The 24,042-nt window shown below is 41.9% G+C and overlaps 1 protein-coding gene across 4 annotated transcripts in view; it reads left to right on the top strand.

Moving 5' to 3' along the window:
- CTNNA1 (catenin alpha 1) overlaps nt 1–24,042 on the top strand; it is a 235,030-nt gene that overhangs the window by 110,306 nt on the left and 100,682 nt on the right. For 2 of the 4 annotated variants that reach the window (XM_088451270.1, XM_088451266.1), the window contains one exon: nt 4,935–5,027. In XM_088451270.1, coding sequence (XP_088307396.1) covers nt 4,935–5,027 — 93 coding nt within the window. Of the gene's footprint in view, nt 1–4,934; nt 5,028–5,771; nt 5,822–22,552; nt 22,603–24,042 lie in introns of those variants that run through there. The other 2 variants (XM_088451286.1, XM_088451280.1) reach the window with 2 other exon arrangements.

The raw sequence follows: 24,042 nt of genomic DNA on the forward strand, positions 1-24,042 counted from the left end.
AGTTTGCTGTCCTACAGCAACATTGCCAATTTCAAGCACTGCCTTTTGGGCTTTCTATATCGGGATCAGACTGCTCCCATTCTAGGACGATCTCTTGCTCTTAGCAAGCTCCCCAGAAATTCTTCACTGCCATCTACAAGTAACCATTGCCTTTCTACAAACGCACAGTTGGCTGATCAACTGGAAAAAGTCTTCCCTGTCCCGTTCTCGAAGAATGGTACATCTGGGAGCCTTCCTGGACTCTCAGGTTCAGAGACACAATCTCTCTGTATTACAGCACCAAGTGTGCAGATTACTCTACAGTCGCCGAGTGTCAATTCACTCTGCAGTGCAGACCTTGGGATCCATGGTATCCACCCTTGACATGGAGTTTGCTCAATTTCACTCCAGGCCCCTATCGGTTCCACCTGATCCTCTCCAGGTGGAACGGGCTGCCTCATTTTCTCAGATCCCAGACGATAAGCCTCCGGAGGTTCGCCTGTCCCTACCCTCGTGGCTACAGACGTCCCACCTAAACAAGGGTTGCCCTTTTTAGATCCCTGACTGGGCACTCCTCACAACGGACGCAAGCCTCCGTTGGAGGGGCGCAGGGACCGGCCTGGACTCCTTTTGAGGACACTGGACTCCAGCCAAGGCGATCTTATTATTATTATCCTTTATTTATATGGCGCCACAAGTGTTCCGCAGCGCCTTACAAACTACATAAACAAATAATTTGACAACTGACTTACAGTACAAAATATGACAAGGGCATGGATAATATACATTGATACATAAGTGACCATAACACCTAGATATGCAACAGAGCGTAAGCAACCAAGTGTTAGGTGCCCTGATGGGGGGTAAGAAGTAGGTGATAATAAAGGAAGGAGAAACACAAGAGGGTAGAGGCCCTGCTCGTAAGAGCTTACATTCTTACCAATCAACTTCCTGGAACTCTGAGTCAATTACAAAGCCCTCACTGGGGCTCAGGATAGTCTTCAGGTCAAGCCAGTACAAATATACAGTCCGACAATGCCACGGCAGTGGCGTACCTCAATCACCAAGGAGGCACTCAAAGTTGGTCAGCAATGACAGAAGTATCCCGCATTCTCACATGGGCCAAACGCCATCTCTGCAATGTTCAACTCGGGGATTCTAAATTGAGAGGCGGATTTCCTCAGCTGTCACGATGTGCATGCAGGGGAGTGGTCTCTCAATCCAGAAGGCTTTCAGCTCCTGGTGGACAAATGGGGTCTACTGGACGTGGACCTCATAGCCTCACGACACAACCACAAGCTTCCAGTGTACGGGGCCAGGACGAGGGACCCCAGACAAAGCCTTCGTGGACGCATTATATGTGAAGTGGACCTTCCATTTGGCTTACCTCTTTCTTCCAGTCTCCCTTCTGCCTCGATTTCTTTGGAAGTTCAAGCAGGAAGGGGCACGGTCTTGTTGGTAGCTCCGGCTTGGCCCAGACGCCATTAGTACTCCGATCTTCAAAGTCTTTCCGTAGACGTTCACTCCAACTTCCTCTACAAGCGGACCTGTTGTTGCAGGGTCACTGTCTACATCCGGACCTGGCCCATCTATCTTTAACGGCTTGGCTCTTGAGACATCCCTCATAAGGTCTACAGGGTTTTCTAGCTCTGGGGTCCAGACCATGCTCAGAGCGCGTAAACCGGCCTCTGCCAGGATTTATCACCGGTTGTGGCATACATATTTCCAGTTTGGTGCTACTAAAACCTATGACCCTTAGGTTTTTAGGGTTTCTAGAATCCTTGCCTTTTTTCAACCTGGATTGGATCTTGGACTCTGCCTAGCCTCTCTGAAAATGCACATCCGTGGTCTGGCCATCTGGTTCCAGCGCAGAATTGCTCCTCTGCCGGATATTCACACCTTCCTGCAAGGTGTTTTCTATGAATACAACCTCCCTTTGTCCCTCCTGTGGCTCCATGGGATGTGTCAGTGGTTCTCCACGAATCTCCATTCGTACCCCTGGATTCAGTAGATGTAAAATGGCTCACTGCGAAGACTGTTTCTTCTGGCTATAGCATCTGCCTGTAGGGTGTCTGATTTAATGGCGTTTTTCTGTCGTTCCCCATTTCTAATCTTTCATCCGGACAGGTCTGTTATTCGAACGCGCCCTGGCTTCCTTCCCAAGGTGGTCTCTTGTTTCCTGAATGAGGAAATTGTGGTTCCCGCCTTTCAATCACCAGGCTTCTCGGCAAGTGAAGCCTCTTTGGTCGTGGTCAGTGCTCTGAGGATCTACGTGGTCCGTATTAGTGCCATCAGGAAATCGGACTCCCTCTTCGTTTATGGATTCCACAAGAATGGATGGTCATCTAACAGACTCTGGCCAGATGGCTTTGCATAACTATCTCACTGGCTTACACACAGACTGGCCTTCCTGTGCCGGCTACAGTACTGTGAAGAAACCGCCGTACTTGTGGGCGGAGAAACGCGTCAGTGGTCTGTCGTCACTGGAACACAGGTGGCGTTGTAAGCTCGACTCTGGTAGCTGCCAGCACACACCACACAACGGACGTACATCAGTCCATCTCCACCCGGGCCGTTTGGACAGGCCGTGGATCGGGAGCTGTGGTCCCTCGCGCTGGAACCTCTGCGCTGCCCATCGACGGGTACTTACCATCAGCAACATAATTATAGCGCACAGCGCTGTTGGATGTTAGTCTTTGGAAGCTCCCTCCCCGTCATGATGGTAGCGAGAAGGATTCTTCCAGACCACGAATACCATCCTCCCTGATTAAAGGTAGAGGTAAAAATCTCTTCTTAATTACAATGTGGTTTTCCATGCACTTAAATTCTGTGTATCAAGCATCATTTTACTGAAGTGCATGACTTTAATACTAATATCAATACCAGCTGGTTCAATACTCACCCTCCATCTATGCATGCATGAAAGTACTAATACTGACATATCAAGCTTCTAACCATCTACATGTGCTTTATTGCGTAATTCATCATCAGCTGATTTGGAGACTGTTCATGTTGTGTTATATATTGGCGACTATGTGCAATAATATCTGATAGATTAATAAATTGCCGTATTGTAGATATAATGATTTATCTGTTGTTGATGTGTTGAATGTGTTTTTTCATGTCGATTTTTAATTAGTAAAAAATTTATTTTAAATAAGCAGCTGTGTTTGAGCGCTCCCATTTCTTTATTTTTATTTGGTCTATTATGGAGTTTCCAGACCCACATTGTGGGGGCAGCCTGGACCAGACTGTCTCTTTGATTTAAATTTATACTGATTACATTAATATATTAATTAGCGCCCACTGTGTGTCATATACTTTTGGTTCTTGCTCTGCTCATTCTACTTGCTCTGTGCGTCCCTTTTGGGCAGCCAGCTGTGGTGCGTCTGCCGAACAACTATGCAAGGCGGCCACATGGTCTTCTGTCCACACCTTTGTTAGGTTCTATGCCTTTGATACATTTTCCTCTCAGGATTCTTCCTTCTGGCACCCGGGTTCTCCTCTCAGCTCAGGAGCATCCCTGCCCTTGAACAACTGCTATTGGACATCCCCATTGTCTCCCTATAGAGCCCTATGAACCCTGAAGAAGAAAAGGAGAGTTATGGTAAAACTTAACCTTGTTAACTCTTTCTTTGAAGTCCATAGAGTCCACAGGGCACCCACCCTGACGCACCAGGCTTCTATGGGTTTCTTCTCTTGGTCACTTGTTTCCTTCTCTGTGTGAGAGTGTGATTCTTCAGTGTACCAGTTTTCCTTCTCTCCTATCCTGCTCTTGCTTTGGGCTTTTTAACAAAACTGAGTTGCCCTAAGGCTGTGGGCGGGGTATAGTGGGAAGGACCAGAGCTTCCTGGGATTGAAAAAAGCGTTACTGTGTATGTCCAGTCCTCCAAGTACTACCTATACCCCATTGTCTCCCTGTGGACCCTATGGACTTCGAAGAAAGAGAGTTAACAAGGGTAAGTTTTACCATAACTCTCCTTTTTTTTTTGTAAGTACTCTGTAAAAAAAAAAACAAATTGACCATGACAATTTAATCAATGTACTTATTATTTAACATGTTTCTGACTTGTAAGGATTACCATGGCAATTTTTCATATAGGAGTTATAAAAGTTGAAAAGGTTTGTCACATTGGTTGTGCTTACTGTACAGTAGCCTTGGTTGCATCTGCTAAACGGTAAGCACAAACCGTAGATACAGAACTGTTGTATGTACTTCTGTGCAGAAGCTTAACTGAAGAAACATTTGATGAATAATAGAATTAAATTGCATGAGCAATTGTAATATAACCTAAAACATAAGGACACTTAAATCTTCTCTTTAGAAGTAGTAATAATTGAAAAAAATATTATACAATGTATGACACAACTACTTGACTGAGAAATCTGCAGCAAACTTTTTGGTTGGATTACAATGCAGGAAGTAGGCTCTTGCTAGAAGCTCTTCTGGAAAGGGGAAATGGGGAGGGAAGATCATTATGGTTTTGAGCAATGTGTGGGTGTCTTATAGAAGTACATGTTTGGAGGAAAAAATCCAGTTAGGCTTTTTAACTATAGACCTCTGACACAATGTAAATAAACACTTTTCAGGCTCTAAAGTTTGATTTAAGCTTTGTGCGGTGTATTAGGAAAGTCCAACTCAGCAGCACAATAGATCTACAATAGATGTAGATTTTAGTTAAGGTTCTTTTCTTGACAATACTTTGTCTTAGTATTTATACTATGCTGGAGAGATTTGCTTTGTGTGTTCTTGTATCTTTGTGGTAGTTTTTGTTTAACGCTGCTCACTCTTCTTAGCCAAATTGTGTATTATTTGTATAAATGTATCTTGATGTTTTGCTTTGCTTTGTGTGTTCTTGTATCTTTGTGGTAGTTTTTGTTTAACGCTGCACACTCTTCTTAGCCAAATTGTGTATTATTTGTTAAATGTATCTTGATGTTTTATTTTATTGTAGGTGGCCAATTTGGCATGCTCAATATCCAATAATGAGGAAGGTGTTAAACTTGTTCGCATGTCAGCAAGTCAGCTTGAAGTCCTTTGTCCTCAGGTACTTTTGACAATATCATTTTTTTGGGGGGAATTGTAAACGTCATAACAGATATATATGGTGGAAATCAATTAGCGGTGATGTGCTGCTGTACATATTACTGCTTGTTATGGTATGCCAACATCGCAGATTTTCCTGCATACCTCTGTAGGAAGTAAGGAAATATCTACAATGTTGGTTGTCACAAGGTGCTGCAAATATGGTCGGAACAGCAGCACCTTGTAGCCATTGGTACTAATTCAATTTCACAAATATGAACAAATAAATTTTGGCATTTTATTATTATGCTTTATTTACTATGCTTTACACAGGTACCCTCACTGGAAGTCCATGGAATAGGTATTCCTGCGAGAAACATTCATTTTTATTACTATACTCCTGTCAACTCGGGACATGTGTAATTTAACCATCCCAATTGGATAGTTTTTTTATTTATAGTTTCTGCCACAAGTGGGGAGTTTACTGAAAAAAAAATCTGGTTAACATAATTGATCAGGAATAACTACAGACATTTAATCCTATGTGCCTGCCACCAGATATTGTAGTTCGCTTAAAGAGAGCAGAGATTATGCAGAAGAATGTTTAGCGTTAAAACTTCTGTATTCCGATGGGCGGACTGACTGGAGCAGCCACATCTCCTCTCGGCTCCCCGGCTACCCTCAATTACCAATTTGCCAGCGGAGTGGAGCAGCGTCCGGAGACTCGACCATCCTGTGCGCCAGAGGAGAGCCCTTTGGAGCTGCTGGTCCTTGACATCGCTTCCCAGCGGTAATCCCCGAAATCCAGCTCTGCAAGTAAGTGCATTGCCACGGCCACCATCTTGGGTCTAGTGCGGTCGTGAGTACTGCTGCACGCTGCAGTAGACTCACTACTCTCCCCCTTCCTATCCTGCTGCCTTTTGGATTTAGGACCCCCACTGCTGTGCCCAATTATTGCTATTTTCTCAGGAGATTAACCTGTACATTGCAGGATACAGCTACCAGCCATCTTGTTTAACCTTTACACTGCCTTTGCTGTGGACTGGTGCCACCTCTGCCATTGCTTGTTCACTCAGCCTTAGCAGGTTACTATATATCCCCGATTTGGCCTTTTTGTGTATTTCACCCACTTTTTATAGTAAGAGCTATTGCTCTGTTATCCGTATTATGGATAAATATATTGCTAAACCTGCTAGAGGGCACCCAGGCTGGTAAGGGTAGAGGGAAGGAGTTATCGTCTGCTGATGACCCCCTTTCTCCTATCTCTGGTTCTGGATGTAGCCCTCGTGAATCTGTATCTGATAACACAATGCATGGAGCACCTGGCTCCTTTAAAACACAGGAATTGGCGGAGGTTCTGTCTGCCCCATTGGATCAAAAATTGGCTCAGTTAAAAGAGGCCCTAGACTCTGCTTTAATACAGATAACTCAACAGGCTCAGCGCCTCACTGAGGCTGAACAGCGGATTTCTGACCTGTAGGATGAATTAATAACAACACGTTTCGCATTGTCCACCCAAAAAAAGGTCTTCACCTCTAAGCAAGACAAATTGGAGGACTTGGAAAATAGGAACAGACGTAACAATGTGTGCATAATAGGTATTCCCGAGTCTGTCAAATCGCAAGACCTCATGCACTCTGGGCCTGATTCAGAGCCGGACGCTCTGACAAGAGCGCTCGCTCTGAATCAGGGCCCTCCTACCTAAAATTGGAGCGGCCTCCTGGCTGCTCGCATAGCTGTGGGTGACCACCCACAGCTTATGCGAGCGACCAAAAAGATGGTCGCGATGGTCAAGACCTTCGCGACCATCGGGCTTGCGACGAGACCCTGCTATCAGAGCCAAAAGCACTCCCACTGACATCACTAGTGATGTCAGTGGGGCCGGCCCCAGACGGTAGGCATGGAAACGCCTCCGTCTGGGCAGCAACGTCCCCGGCACGCCCACCAAAGGGGGCGTGCTGTCACTCACCATCGACAGCACGCCCCCTTTGGTGCGAGACCCACAGCAACGGCTTGGCCGTCGCTATGCGGGTCTCGCGCATGCGCACGACGGAGCTCCTTCCGTCGTGCGCATGCGCACTAGGGCACTATCGACCCGCTTGCGAGCGGTTCTGAAGCAGGCCCTCTGTTTCGGTGAGGCTCCCCAAGGAACTTGGTTGTGAGAGTAACCAAGGACTCATGTTAGTGGAACATGTCCATCGCATAGGACCTGATCGTCAAACACAGCGTGATCGGCCACAACCAGTTATAATGTGGATACTTAACTACATGGGTAATGTGCGCCTCATGGAAGCTTTTAGGAAACATGCTGACTTTCGATACGACGGACATAAACTACTCCTGTTCCAGGACTTTTCATACATGGTAGCTGCGAAGAGACAAGAGTTTTCACCCCTTTGCAAGCGTCTGTTTGATATTGGTCACTGCTTTGCTCTACATTAGCCTGCCAAGCTGCGGGTTTTCCTCATTTTTTCGATGACCCTCAAGTGGTTCGCAATTATGTGGATTCCCTTGCCGTGCAATCTGTCAACGGTGGATGATGCGGACTGATCATCTCCCAGTGTTTGAGGTGTCATCTTAAATGTCATCTTACATTTTTTTGACAATTCAGTTTCATTGCACTATGTTTATTATTGTTTTACTGTTGGATTATATTTACATGTTTTAATATTGCAAATGATAACTAATGCTGCCCATCCACTAGAAGACAAGCAAAAGACTGCACAATTATAGACATTGTAATCATGCAGTCGTTTGTCTGTCTGTTTATAATGTGATGTGCCTACACTGAACGAGCAGTCGTTCAGTGTAGGAACATCAATCATCTGCTAACATGCTGTCGTCGGGTTGACCAGCTTGTTTGCACGATGATAGATGGTCTAAAACGACCAGCGGGCATGCGCATCGCTAGTCATTTTAGACATTGTAGTGAACGATCTTCAAACGATTATTGAGCGATAACGACGTCGTTATCGTTCAATCGCTCAATTTAATCGCCTAGTGGATGGGCACCTTAAGTCATGCTGTCGCCGGTATTATTTTTCTATGGGAATGCCTTTTCAGATATTTGTTATAATATACTGGAATTCTTATTCTCTATATTCTCCCAACCATTTATATTTCTCCTATATCTCCCTTCTGTACTATGTCTGTGTATACTATATTGTTTTGCTCAGCAATTTTTTTTCCTTTTTTTTTTTTTCCTCTTATCTAATTATTTTTAGGTTGTATTATATATGGCTTTTATGGCCATATGTTTGGGTTCTGGCAAAATTCAAATTCCCTTTATTTATAGGTTCTAATTCTTGATTTAACACTCTATTTATTTGGTTATATACATGGAAAGATCTTATGACCTGGTGCTCTAGGACACTTATTCCCCATGCCCGCTCGCATGGGGAATAAGTAGTATCAGTATTATAGTGTCTCTTCTTTATATATTGGCCTAGAGCAGGGGTAGATTAATAATAGCTGATACTTCTACAAATGAACTGAGAGTTCAGAGAAGCTTTAAATGTATTTAATGGAATGTGGAGGGATTGAATTCCCCGGTTAAGAAAAAGATATTGGTTTCCTTAAAGCATATGCGACCAGACATCACTTTCCTGCAGGAAACGCATTGGAGGTCTACTGATCCCAATTGACAATTGGGTTGGAAATGATAAAGTGGCTTCTTATATGGCTAAACGTAGAGGAGTGATGATTTTATTTTGTAAAAACCTTCCTTATCGCATACAAGATTCTATTTCTGATCCTGAAGGACGTTATTTGTTTGGTGTCACTACATGGTAATGTCTATAACGGAGATTTATGCTAAATTGCAGGATTGGGCAGAGGAAGAGATAATTTTGGAAGGGGATTTTAATTGTGTGCAGTCTCTGAGACCAGACTGGTCGGCAAACTCCAATGGTAATAGAGGTGGGCCTCCACCTTCATTTAATTTGTTGACGGACTCTTTACACCTCTGTGACCCCTGGAGGTGCCAACACCCAACTGATAGAGACTTTACATTTTATTTCATCTCCATCATTCTTTTTCCCGTATTTTTTTTGGCTACTTTCTCACTCCCTGTTTAGATGAGTGGAGCACACTGGTATTGATTTGATTACTATATCTGATCATGCCACAATATGCTTCACTCTAGCCCTGCAATCACCAATATCAACCTCCTTTTAATTGGAGGTTCCCTACTTATCTAGCTAAGTCCTCTCATTTTTGTATACATTTAAAACAAGCCTTCACTAATTATGTTGATGATAATGTGGCACATGTAGACAATATTTATTTTGGGCCGCTTTCAAACCGTAAACTGCTAGATTAGAAGAACTTAGTCAAACCTTGTCCAACACATACAATCCGCTTTCTCCCTCGTATATTACACCCTGCTCAGAATGGGTTTATCAAAGGAAGAATCTCAGTCCATAATATATAGGTTTACTTATAGCTGCTATGCTTCTCTCTAATAGCTTGTTTAATAGTAACGCTATTATAGTCAGTTGTGATGTGGACAAAGCTTTTGACCGCGTTTCCTGGAATCATATTTTACGGGTTTTTTTCACCTTCAACAATTCGGCCCAAAATTTATCAGCCTTTTTCAAATGCTGTATTGTCAACCTACTGCTTTTTTGACTACTAATGGTCTTAATGCCCCCTCCTTCAGGCTCTACCAGGGTACACGCCAAGGCTGCCCCCTTTCCCCGCTATTATTTAACTTTGCACTAGACCTGTTGATTACAACATTTGTTAGGGATTCTAATTGGAAAGGAATCCAAGTAGGAACACAATAGATATTGAATTATCAGCTTTTGCTGATTATCTTTTATTTTATTTTAGCAAAACTAAAACTAGCAATAATCTCTCTCTTAGACACTCAATTTCAATTCAATATCTGGGTTCCTTATCAATCTTGTTAAAACAGAAGCTTTGGCTCATTGTACTGCTGTTAAGGAGGGATGGGATTCTTCGTTTCCTTTCCGCTGGGCCAATGATTGTTTAACTTATTTGGGATTGAGAATACCACCCTCGCCCTCGGATCTGTATGCTGCCAATATACCTTATTTTATTAACCAAATGTTGGCTGACTTAAATAGAAGCACCTCCCTATTTCTTACTTAGGACATTGCCATCTGTTTAAAATGGTATCCTTTCCCCGCCTCCTCTACCCTCTCCAAATGCTTCCCTTTCTATTGTCTAAACGCGATCAAAAAGTTAACATGGCGTTCACAACATTGATATGGGCCGATAAGCGCCCTCGTATATATATCTCTATTTAAACTGCAACAACCGCTGCTCTTGGGAGGTATTAATTTGCCTTGCATCCAGGACTATGCCCTGGCAGCGAATTATAGATACGCTTTGGACTGGATAGGTGGAGGCAATAATTTTGTTTATAAGCCAATAGACAAAGCTTTTTGCCTGCAGATTGATTTGGTGAGTTTACTACACTTTTCTCCTGGCCGCATACCCTCTAATCTGTTTGATAATCTTCTCCTTAATTACCCCATGTATTGCTTGGCGCATTCTTAGGAAGAGGATGGGTTTACGTTTTTCCCATTCCTTATTCCTCCCGCTGGTCTCTAATATTGATTTTCAAAATGGTGAGGTTATTCGGTCTTTGCACCTCCAGGGTGTTCAATATGTATATACATTTTTGGATATGGATTGTTCAGTAATACTCACTTTATCTCAGTTAAAAGAGAAATACCCTCAATTGGATATCCCTCTTTTTGCATATTTCTAGGTTCGTAGTTATGTGAACCAACTATTTGCCCAATTCCCAACTGCTAATTTGTCCGGTCCCCTAGATTGTAGTATACGGTGGAAGCCCCGAAACTCAGTTCCCACTTCTCTAGTTTATCTTCATGCTAGACGTAAAATTGATTTAACCACGCTAACTACAGGCATGGCTAAATGGAAGGATACATTTCCAGGAATAGATTTAAAACAAATTATTGAATCTTGTGTACAATTGAATAAACAGCTAGTATCCTCCTCTTATGCCAAAATGAACTATCTCAGAAATAATCTACGTCTTCGGGGGCATTCGTTTGTTACTAGTTTGTGTTGCTGTGGCTTTAAAGAAAACTATTCTGTCTCAATGGATACATCCTGATCCCATTTCCATTTCTCTCATGCTACCTAGACTAATAAACTTATATCAAATGGATTGGTTAGAATGATCATTAGAAGTAGAACCTTGAGCAGAATTTTTTTTCTCCATTTGGCTTCCTTATGTACGTTGGCTGCCTTCTCCCATTAGAGAATTTCTTAGGAAAGCAGTTAGCCTTACTCTGTGGTACAACTTAGAGGTACTATCAAGGGGATCACCTGCATTTTAGTGATATTTGTATTTTTAATAATAAACGAGCGCAATTGGAATTCTCAGATTATAAATGCATTATTACTCTGCTATGCCGAATTTATTGTTTATTTAAGCATTTGAGTGTGTTTCTATTATGATACTCTCCTTCATCCACCAGGGGACTCTGGAGATGAAGACACTGGGTTATAGACTGGTGGATGAGTGGAGCTGGCACTTTAAATTTATAAGTGTGAGTGACTCCTCCCCCTCTATCCCCCAGAAGCCCCAGTTTTTAAGAATTGTGCCATGGGAGCCCGTCACTTGGGGCTGAGCTCCAGCCCACACTTAGTATATTTTATATTACTTTATTTTCATTATTTTATAGCTTCCCACAAGCATTGAGGAAAGGCTGACAGAGAGCTGCACTGTCGGCCCTCTACATGGAGGCATCATAGGACCCACCGCCACTATTTAAGAGTGAGCGTCCGGGTCCCAGGAACCCTGGCACTAGCTCAGGGAGACACACGCCACAGCCTATTATAGAGGCTGTGGCCATGCTGCTTTTGCCACCGCAGGACCTGATGCCAGCAGGGGATTGAGATCCTATCCACCCCCGCTGTGCCTCTACTGACCCCTGTTCAGCGCTGCTGATACTTCACAGCACTCTTGGCAGAACTTGTATTTTACAATGCCGGGTCTCGGCTCCAGCGGAGGGGGGATATTCAGAGACCTCTGGTCACAGTCTCTTGAGGACTCCCGCCACAGCTGTGTGGGCTAGTGTCCGGGTTTTCTGGCCTTATCTGGCCACAATCAGTGTGCGGACTTGCCACAGTTCACAGGCTAGTGTCTGGGTTCCCGTTCCTTCCTTAGCGATAAGCACCTCCCCACTCGGTTGGCCGGACGAAGCTAGTAGCGCTCTCTTCCCCGCCATCTCTAGGCCCACCTCTGTGGACTTCCACCACGTCTTCCGCTTCCTCCAGCGGCAGGGGGGGTTCGGCACCGGTCCCCCCCTCAATGGGTGCCGGACCGTGATATATGGAGGCACGCCCCCACATGTTTGCCCACCGCTCAGCACCAGTGCTTCCTGCTAACAGAGTGGGGACTTAGGGCCTGATTCAGACCCGGCGCTATTTGTGGCCGCTCGCTGGCTAAAAGGGGCCGGCTTTTAAATCATGCGCTCGCACAGTGTCACGTAAAGCCTCCCACTAAGTATTAGCGAGCGGCCACACTATGCGCTTGCACCTGTATAAAGACACCCCTTTGCCACTCCTGCAGTTGAAGGAGTAATCTGGAACATCGAGAGCCATCGGAGCTGCTCGCAGCACTTGTGGTAGCCTTTTCCCACCACATCATTGCGAGCAGTTCAGGCTAAAATACAACCCAGTCACGTGTGTAATGACGCTACTTTGCTAATTATGCACACCCATTAAACTCCGTTATGACGGTCGGGCACGCCTACGTTCACACATCCACACCCCCGTTTACAAGCCCCTTCCTCTGTTACCTCCCACAAACGGCACTATCTGTCACTCAAAATAGCGGCCCGGCTACGGGCGAGCACTTTCCCATCGCATTGACCGGTTCGTGCACTGCGACTTATATGCATGCGCAGTTTGCGAAAAATCACTCATTGCGTACGGCCGCTGCTTTGCGACCGGGTTTGAATCAGGCCCTTAGTTTCTCCCCCTGAGGCAGCGGTATTGTGGCTTGCGGTGGCGGCGGTGCCTTCTGCTAATGCCTTGGGGACGGAGGGGGGCTCTCTCCGGGCCTTCATTATGTTGGCTGCGATTCCATGTTGGGGGCAGGGCTTGCGGCAGCACGCCATTTTCCGCGTTTTGCCGGCAAGCTCCATGGAGGGGGTCTCGTTGTAGGCGAGCTCCATAGAAAGGTCCAGCCTCTGTAAGCCCTGGGCTCTGCTCCTCCTTGCTGGCCACAGGCTCCATGCAACCGCCACCTTGTCCCTCACATGTGGGACACGCGCCATCTTTGCTCTCGGCACAGTCCTTATTTAAGACCTGCAAAGTAGTTGTAGCAGTCTGCTTGCTTACTTTAGTTAGGCAGTTACAGAACCACCTCTATACAAGTGATTGCTTCTCTGCCCTTGGTTAGGACAAGGGTAATATGGTTCTTATCAGTCTAATCTGATTGACATAGATCGGCACACTGGTGTGTGCTTTAAGTCCCCGCCTGGGGCGCCGCATACACGGGTTCGAGACCCGCCCCAAGCACAGTGACCACCGCATAGGCAGAGGACAGGAGGGGACACAAGGCTGTGAGTCTTACCTGACGTTTAAATGCCTACCGTCCAGCTGCCAGTGGTCTGAAATGGGAATGTTTTACTCACAGTACACATACTCGTAACTCTCCAGCAAAACTTAATGTATTTGTCTCCCAGGTGACTCACGTTCAAGATTTTAGGTTCTTACATTATATAATATAGTTTTATTTGTGAATAAAAAATATGATGGAACCCGCGCTTCACTAAATGCAGCTGAAAGGTGTCAATGGGTAATCCCTATAAATACCCTAGAAACATTCAAACAAAAAGAGATAATCACCCAAGCGCAATCCAGATTCTAGGTAATCACAGCAAAATAAAGTCTTAAAAAGTTCCTTGATAAAGGTCCGGGTTGAGGTGGTTATTCCAATACATAGAAACTATAAAGGCGAGGTTTTCCTCAGATTCCAGCAAAAGTTTAAATTGTAGGATAATCTTCACACTCCCATAGGTCACGTCAAGTCATATGAAAAAGAGAGGGAAAAGGACTATCATAGTGTAGTACCTTTTTAATAAGATCAATCATATAAAACATATACATATAAAATCCACTATAACATAAAAGAGATTCAAGGCATACCAGATGGTGTGGGTGTAAAGAATACACCGTAGGTCACTTATATAACACTTCCTGGGAACAAGAATCCGTGGTACCTCAGCAAACTCCAGTGTCTCTGAACAGTTCCCACCGCCTGGATTTTAGCCTTGTTTGTAACCCCATCAACGCGTTTCATCTCCAAATTTGAGTCTTTTTCAAGGTGTAATCATCTGGTGGACTGAGATCCTTTTTATACCCTCCCTAGGATCCTTATTGGTTCATACCAAATAATACAATATAAAATTATATAGTGATCATATAACCTGCGCTCCTATAAGGCCAGATGGTAATAGATAATCTGGGACTGCAGATCGAGATGAACTCTGGAATTGTAAGCTCTCAAGACCAATCACAGCGTACCCAGAAAAAAATATGATATGCATATGGTAAAGTACAGTTTAATAAAGTGTAAACATAAAAACAAGTGAATGAACAATCACACAGGGATCCCCAAGGAGGCAACAAAGGTAACGTTTACCGGATCCGTGCTTGAAAGGAGCATGTGGTGTAAAACATCAGTAGAAGTCCCGGTCACTTCAGTGATACAGCTCCCCAGCCTGGGTCCGTGTCAATCGTAATCCCCGTCAGCCGCCGAGGTTCCCGTTCTACCGACGCGTTTCGACCCCCGTTCTGGAGTCTTTTTCAAGGTAAGTTCGAAATGGTGAGTGCATGTTTCTAATTTCCTATCCCTTAAACCCCCCCCCCACTGTCCAATCGGATCGGCGCCAGCACAGCTGATCTCTATACAGAAATCAACTACATTGTCCATGATCCTTTGCTGCGCCAGCGCCGTCCACATGACTGTCCCGCGTCACTTCCGGTGTTGCCTTGGCAACCCGATATTCTCCGCAGTGGATTGTATCGCATAGTCTCCTGGAGAGTGGCCTCCCGATACATCACATCCGGTATATTCTTATAACCAATGGCACAATCCTCATTTGTTGTCATGGAAATAGTAACAATAAGTTCCTCACTTCATATTAGCTCCGTCATTGTTATGATTAAAATTGAATGCCAGACATTCCAAATCATGGACAAATAAAAAGATAAAGAATCAGAATTAATACTCATTATTATATAAGTACATATAACATTATAATTTCTCATGAGGGCTTGATACAGAAAGTGCAACGTGCAAGAGGTAAGAATGGTGCAGACCAATATTAAATATTATAAAAATTATAAAAACCACTTGATTTCAAAGTCAAGGTTTAGGCCTCCCGGAGTCAAAGTACCGCAGTCAAAAATGTTTTTCATTTCAGCTGTGGCTAATTGCTTGGCTAAATCAACTGTACTTTACCATATGCATATCATATTTTTTTTCTGGGTACGCTGTGATTGGTCTTGAGAGCTTACAATTCCAGAGTTCATCTCGATCTGCAGTCCCAGATTATCTATTACCATCTGGCCTTATAGGAGCGCAGGTTATATGATCACTATATAATTTTATATTGTATTGTACCTTGTTGCCGGTGGAGGTGTGGGAACCACCTTTTATAGAGAACACTGACTTGCTGCTCACTTTGTGCGCATCACACTTGCTCTTCTATCTTGTTTCATTCCTGTGTGTCACTCCCACCTGAGTGAAGTCGGTGCTGCATATATGTTTGGATACAGAGATAAGAGACGGTCCATATTGGACAATATGTTTAAAGAGGATAATGACTCTGTGATCCTGATAGATGAGGATTTAGAGAACATAATGAGAAAATTAGAAACTATCTTGATACGGGAAAATAAAATCTGGTGGGAAACGGTGACATTAGAGAAATACGTTGCCCACCAGATGATTCCCAAGAAGTTGATTATAACCAAAGTGGCGTCATTTGCATCAGCAAGTGAAAATTTTAGAGCAGAATGGAATAGTATTCTTACCAATTGCTCGTTTTCTCTGATGCAACTAATCATTAAAGATAGAAGGAAAGACCTCATACAGTTGGAGGAGGAAATTGCCACTTACAAAGAATTAATATCACCCTTTATTGGTTCACCAGAATATATAGAATATGAAAAAAGAATAGAATTAAATATTAAAAAAAAAAGAGAGAATTCTTATAGAAAGAAAGATTAAGAAATTCAATAGGGATAAGAATTCTCTAACATATAGCCCTCAGGTAAAACCTTTTATAGAGAGAACAAATATTATACACAGAAAACAAAAGAAACAGGGTCAGTCGCAAAATTGGACCACTCCGCATGGATATCATAAAGATGAGCTACATGATAACTCTTTCAGAAATAAACCCCAATCAGCTGTGGAGAAAGGAGAAAGAGGGAGAGATACATTGGGGGAACGGAGGAGAGATCCAAAAAATCTCTGGAAACCCCATAATTTGTACAATAGAAGAGATTGTATATATAATGACAACGGGAATCAATACCCATGGAGAACTGCACCATGGAGAAATAACAAAAATACATTAGAAAGGAAGGATGATAGAAAGGAACCCCTTAGATTGGAGAATAGATACTCTCATCTATCAGAAGAAAAATACCTTACTTCTCCGCCTTTTTTATCCAGGGAGGTAAGGCATTACCCCACGAGATGAGGCCCTTGAGAAAGAGGGGTTGTAGAGGACTGAATTCAAAAAAAAGAAAAAGATCATTATATAGGAAAAAGAGGGCGATCCATATTAGCAGAAAGAAGGGATACAACCCAATAACAGTATCTTCAGATACAGCAGAGAATCAAGGGGATAATACCTCCAGCGGGACAGTCAAAATATTCAACCTGAGTACCCATATATTATCTAAAGAGGAGAATGCTGTCTTAGCCAAAGGATTGAAATATGCCCCCACTATATTATTAAATAAATTCTCCACATTTGTAGATCTGAATAAGTTTATTCATAAATTGTCTATAAAAAAATTCTTTCTTATGAAAGAGGACAATGAAGTGGAGGATTTAGAACAAGATGTGACACCTTTCAGACCCAAGTCAGTATTCAATCCAACATATATAGAAGGAAACTTTATAGAGACATTCTATAAATTATTTCATGATGATATACAAGCAGTGGACATGAAAAGACCAAAATTCAATATGACTTTTAAGGAACGTAAAGCACTAAAAGACCTAGAGTCTAATACCGAAATAGTGATTAAGCCCGCCGATAAAGGCGGGGGGGGTGGTAGTTTTAAATAGGGATACATATGAGGAAGAAGTTCTGCGACAAGTAGAAGATAGGAGTATATATTACAAACTTAGAGCAGACCCCACCCAAACTATTTTGGAAAAACTTAAATCATTATTAGATAAATATAAAATTGCTAAAGTGTTAACAGATAAAGAGTTCGCCTTTCTGTATAATATAGAACCAGTCATTCCAGTGATTTACGTACTTCCCAAAGTACATAAAGATCCCGTAAATCCTCCAGGTCGACCGATAGTGTCAGGAATCGATTCGATAACAGCAAATTTATCTGAATTTATCGATTACCACCTTCAGCCACTAGTGACACAGAATCGGTCCCACCTTAAAGATACAAAGGACTTCCTAAATCAATTGAACACCATCGATTGGGAAGAAGGTTTCCGTCATGGTTACAGGTGACGTTAAGTCCCTGTATACCATTATTGATCACCAGGACGGAATAAAAGCTATTAGGACAAGCTTAAAAGACAGTACGTTGGATTCAGAATTACAAAATTTTATTATTGATGGAGTCCAGTTTATTTTATATAATAATTATTTCGTTTTTAATAACGTCTTTTACCTTCAGAAAGTAGGTACTGCGATGGACACCAGGTTCGCTCCGAGTTATGCAAATTTGTTTATGGGGCAATGGGAGAATGATATGATATGGAATGCCAACCCCTTCGGAGCGAACCTGGTGTACTGGTCCAGGTATATAGATGACGTGTTTTTTATATGGAGAGGTGGGAGCACACTTTTAAAAGACTTTTATACGTATCTTAACCAGAATGTTTTAAATATAGAATTCACTTTTAATGAAAGTACTACATCCATCAATTTTTTTAGATATTTTGATAGACGTGGCGGACAATTCATTGCATACTAAGAACTATTCGAAACCAACGGACTCCCATGCTTACATCGGAATAGACAGCTGTCATCACTCAAATTGGCTACACTCCATCTCGGGTAGTCAATTGAGGAGATTGAAACACAACTGTAGTAAAGCAGAAATGTATGAAAAACAGTCAAATGCTATGCAGGTTAAGTTTGCAGCATCAGAGTATCCCTCCAATCTTATTATTAAAGCAAAGGAAGAGGTAGGGAAAATATCAAGGGAGGAATTACTGACAAATAACAGAAAAATAAATGAGAAACCTTCCGCTGTGGAATGGTCATTTATCACTTCCTACAGCAGTCAGCATAAATACATAGAAAAAACATTAAACAAACATTGGGGCATTTTATTAAAAGATGCTGTTTTAGGCTCCCACCTCCCAATGAAACCAAAATGCATTTACAGAAGGGCCCCTAACATAGGCTCCCGTTTAGTTAAGAGTGCCCTACCAAACATCTCTAAAAGAGGGGGCATCACCTCAAAGGGGTTCTATCGCTGTGGACTCTGTTTGGGGTGCAAAAGTATTAAGGGAGATGGACAGAATAAGACAACTGAAGTGACAATAAATGGGAAATGTTGTACCATTAGTGACTTTATTACATGCAGCACCAACAGTGTTGTATATACAATTGAATGCAGCTGTAATTTATTCTATATAGGTAGAACATCTAGGCCCTTAAAGGTTCGGATAGGCGAACACCTACGAAATATCCGCAAAGGGCTTGAAACGCATGCACTTTCCAATCATTTCAAACAAATACATAATTGCAACACTGCGGAGATTAAACGTTTTGTAGGTCTGAAGCATATAGCGGGTCATTGGCGAAGAAATGATTTAGCCAAGCAATTAGCCACAGCTGAAATGAAAAACATTTTTGACTGCGGTACTTTGACTCCGGGAGGCCTAAACCTTGACTTTGAAATCAAGTGGTTTTTATAATTTTTATAATATTTAATATTGGTCTGCACCATTCTTACCTCTTGCACGTTGCACTTTCTGTATCAAGCCCTCATGAGAAATTATAATGTTATATGTACTTATATAATAATGAGTATTAATTCTGATTCTTTATCTTTTTATTTGTCCATGATTTGGAATGTCTGGCATTCAATTTTAATCATAACAATGACGGAGCTAATATGAAGTGAGGAACTTATTGTTACTATTTCCATGACAACAAATGAGGATTGTGCCATTGGTTATAATAATATCCCGGATGTGATGTATCGGGAGGCCACTGTCCAGGAGACTATGCGATACAATCCACTGCGGAGAATGCCAAGGCAACACCGGAAGTGACGCGGGACAGTCATGTGGACGGCGCTGGCGCAGCAAAGGATCATGGACAATGTAGTTGATTTCTGTATAGAGATCAGCTGTGCCGGCGCCGATCCGATTGGACAGGGTTTTTTTTTTTAAGGGATAGGAAATTAGAAACATGCACTCACCATTTCGAACTTACCTTGAAAAAGACTCCAGAACGGGGGTCGAAACGCGTCGGTAGAACGGGAACCTCGGCGGCTGACGGGGATTACGATTGACATGGACCCAGGCTGGGGAGCTGTATCACTGAAGTGACCGGGACTTCTACTGATGTTTTACACCACATGCTCCTTTCAAGCACGGATCCGGTAAACTTTAACTTTGTTGCCTCCTTGGGGATCCCTGTGTGATTGTTCATTCACTTGTTTTTATGTTTACACTTTATTAAACTGTACTTTACCATGTGCATATTATATTTTTTTTCTGGGTACGCTGTGATTGGTCTTGAGAGCTTACAATTCCAGAGTTCATCTCGATCTGCAGTCCCAGATTATCTATTACCATCTGGCCTTATAGGAGCGCAGGTTATATGATCACTATATAATTTTATATTGTATTGTACCTTGTTGGCGGTGGAGGTGTGGGAACCACCTTTTATAGAGAACACTGACTTGCTGCTCACTTTGTGCGCATCACACTTGCTCTTCTATCTTGTTTCATACCAAATAATGTTCACGATCATCATTCTTGCAATACATATGTACCAATATCTGTGCAGATGTTTTAATAACAGTTAAAAAAAAAATAAGTTCCTTCATTTAAAAAGAAGTAAAAACGATGCAAACTTACATGAAAATCCAATTAATAGCCATTCACGCTTAGGTGGAACGCAAACAGACTGACTTCCGGCCCGGCGGTGACCTGCAAACGTCACCGGGCAAAAAAGGATAATCACATAGACTGGCTCCTGAAAACTAGTATTCCCGAATAAATATACATTTCTGAGATGAGTAAAAGCTATAAAGGAAATAATGTTAGTATCTAATACTTATAAGGGACCTCCGAAAAAAGATTCATTAACATTGATATGCTTCCTCTCTTAAATGGAACGCAACTTCCGGTCCGTCGGTGACACGCAAGCATCACTTCCGGTACCATACGGAAAAGAGATAAAGCCCATATATTAGTAAAAATAGGTCATCCCGTTTATAATGGCACTTCTGGGCTGAGTGTAAACTTAATGCGGAAAAAAACCTCACATAGTTTGAGACCTTCGAAAAGCTAAAGAATGGAGGTTCTTCTACGTCACTTCCGCTTTCCATAGAGAAGCCACAATCATCATAATTAAAAAGGGATCCTCTGTAAATCCACCAGAAAAGTGCCAATTGAAGGGAGGAGCCTTAAAATGGACGTAATAAATAGGAGTATTAAAATGAAACGAGAGAAAATATAATTCAAACAACATTCTAAAAAATCAAGTACCCAGATTAAAAAGAGAACATAAAATAACCCTAAAATTTGATCATAAAAACCACTTAAGCTCGAAATCAATGTTCAAGCCATTGGGTTTGAGTGTCTTTAGATCAAAAATAAATTTAATTTCAGTCTGAGCAAGACAAGTTTCAATATCTTTATTTTTTCTGCAATGGCTTCCCACTTGTTTAACCCCAATAATTTGTTTCATACCATTAAGGGAATTTTGATGATGTTCTTTAAAGTGGCAGGATAAAGAGTGTTTTTCAAAGCCCTTTCTAATATTCCTCAAATGCTCCGACCATCTATCCTTCAGACACCTCGTGGTTCGCCCTATATATTGCAAACCATGCGTACATTCTATTAAATATACACAGTTCTTGCTAGTGCAAGTAATGAAATCTGATATTGGATAGATTGTCCGGTTTTAAAGGATTGAAAGTTTTCTACCTTACTGGTTTGTTTTGTAAAAGGTCTACATACTAGACAGGTTTCACAATGGTGGAAACCTTTAGTCTTACTTCTGCCAGTTCTTTTGGGTGGGATGGCACTCTATACAATTTTATTCCTAATATTGGGTGCCTTCTTATAAATAAATTTGGGTTTACACAGAATTACAGGTTTAAGGATAGGATCTCTAGCCAACAGATTCCAATGTCTCTGACAATTTTCTCAACCTCTTTGTGGTGTGTATTAAAAGAGGTAATAAAAGGAAGTGAGAAAGCATCAGAGGTATTGTCTTGACGAGAGATCGGTTTCAACAAGTCCTCTCTATTTTGAATAACCATTCCTTGTATTTACTCATCGATATCTTTCTCTGAATATCCTTTAGATATAAACCTATTTTTATATTTTTTAACTTGTTCTTCAAAAACCTTTATATCGGAACAATTTCTCCGAATTCTTCTGACTTGGCCCTTTGGAATATTTTTTAACCATGTAGGGTGGTGATCGCTATTTATGTCGATATATGCATTACAGTCAGTAGGTTTACAGAAATTATGTGTTTTCAACACCTTATCATCTACATAGAAAGTAAGATCTAGAAAATTAATTTAAATTTTACTAGAATTATAAGTTAATTCTATAGTAAACGTATCATTTACTAAGGTTTGTTTAAATTCTTCCAATAGTGTCGCTTCCCCCTTCCATATGAGCCAAATATCGTCTATAAATCTATACCAATAAATAATATTCTTACGATAGGGGTTATTATTCCAGATAGATGTCGTCTCCCAGAGGCCCATGAAAAGCTTTGCATAAGAGGGCGCAAACCGGGTACCCATAGCACTTCCTCTTGTTTGCATGTGGTATTTCCCTGAAGACCATAAGAAATTGTTTTTAAGGATAAATTCTATACCTTCCACAAGGAACCGAATTTTCTCCTCCTGTATTTCTCCTCCACTTAGGAAATAATTAACTGCCTCTAAACCTTTAGTATGTTCAATGATGGTATATAAACTGTTTACATCGGTAGTGACTAAGATGAAATCATCTTCCCATTCCAGATCATTGGTTTTATTTAGTATGTCTGAAGTGTCTTTAATATATGATTCCAATTTGGGAACCTCCGGTTATAGATGGTGATCTACAAAATGTGACAAATTCGCTGTGATCGAACTAGTCCCAGCCACAATTGGTCATCCAGGTGGGTTACGTAGGTCTTTATGCACTTTGGGAAGAATATAAAAGACTGGTGTTACAGGTGAGGGATTACTAATATACTGTATATACTCGAGTATAAGCCGAGTTTTTCAACACATTTTTTGTGCTGAAAAAGCCCCCCCCTCGGCTTATACTCGAGTGATGCTCCAGGACCACAATGAAAAGTACCTGCTTGAGGTAGCAGTGTGAGATATCCCCGGGGTACGCTGCCCTGTCTGATTCCACTACGCTGGTGACCTGCTCTGCTCTGTATGCTTCCGGGTGAGCAGCGCTCGCAAACTCCATCCCTCCCCTGTGGAGCCATTTGCTCTGTCTGTTTCTGGGTGAGCTAGGTGAGTGGCGCCCGCAAACCCCCCCCTTCCCGCTGTGGACCGTGCGCCAGAGCAGTTAGCGGTGAGGGGTGCTGATGAGAACCCAAGATGCCCTCACTAGTTGCAATGCGCACATCCTGACAGTGGAGCTAAGGTTTTTGTACTTTTAAAGATATTGTTGATACCATATTGGTTTTGTTGACTCTCTTTTCCACTTACAGAGCTAGTTTACTGTTTTTCTTTGAAATAAATATTCAAAAACATTTAACCTACTGATGCCTCAATTAATATAATTTTATTGGTATCTATTTTATTTTTGAAATTTACCAGTAGCTGCTGCATTTCCCACCCTAGGCTTATACTCAAGTCAATAGGTTTTCACAGTTTTTTGTAGTAAAATTAGGTGCCTTGGCTTATATTCGGGTCGACTTATACTCGAGTATATACGGTACCTCATTTCATTTTCTGAAAGGAATCCCAGTTTATTATATTTGGATAGTAAAAGGTTGATTTTTTATTTTTTTTCACTAGGATTATTTTTCAAGATCTTATAGGTATCAATATCATTAAGCTGCCTCATTATCTCTGTGTTGTAATTAATGGTGTCCATAATGACGATACCACCATCTTTGTCTGCTGTTTTTATAGTGATCTCCAAATTGCTACCTAAATCTTTTAGGGCCTTTCTTTCTTTGTAGCAGAGATTATTCCTCTTAGAGACTTGCTTATGTGTTTCTATTTCTTCTAAGTCTGTATTGACTGCTTTTAAAAAAAACTTTCAATAAAACATCCACGGTTAAAAGTTGGATTAAAAGTTGATTTGGGTTTAAAAAGTTCTCTATTACTGGCACCTTCAATTTTATTACTTTAAAAATATTTCTTGAGCGACACTTTCCGTACAAATTTTTGTACATCGAGATAGGTAGTAAATTTATTTAGTTTATTGCTGGGGGCAAACTTCAGTCCCATAGTTAGAACTGAGTTTTCTTCCTTAGTGATGGTATGACAGCTCAAATTAAAAATTTGGATATCTTTTTCAATTTCTTCAGGCTCATGAACTGGACCCTGGATAAATATTTTGCCTCACCCCCCCACCCCTGACAGCCCCTAGT

This window comes from Taudactylus pleione, unplaced genomic scaffold, assembly GCF_031769625.1.
Source record: "Taudactylus pleione unplaced genomic scaffold, aTauple2 ptg000025l, whole genome shotgun sequence".
Classification (NCBI taxonomy): domain Eukaryota; kingdom Metazoa; phylum Chordata; class Amphibia; order Anura; family Myobatrachidae; genus Taudactylus; species Taudactylus pleione.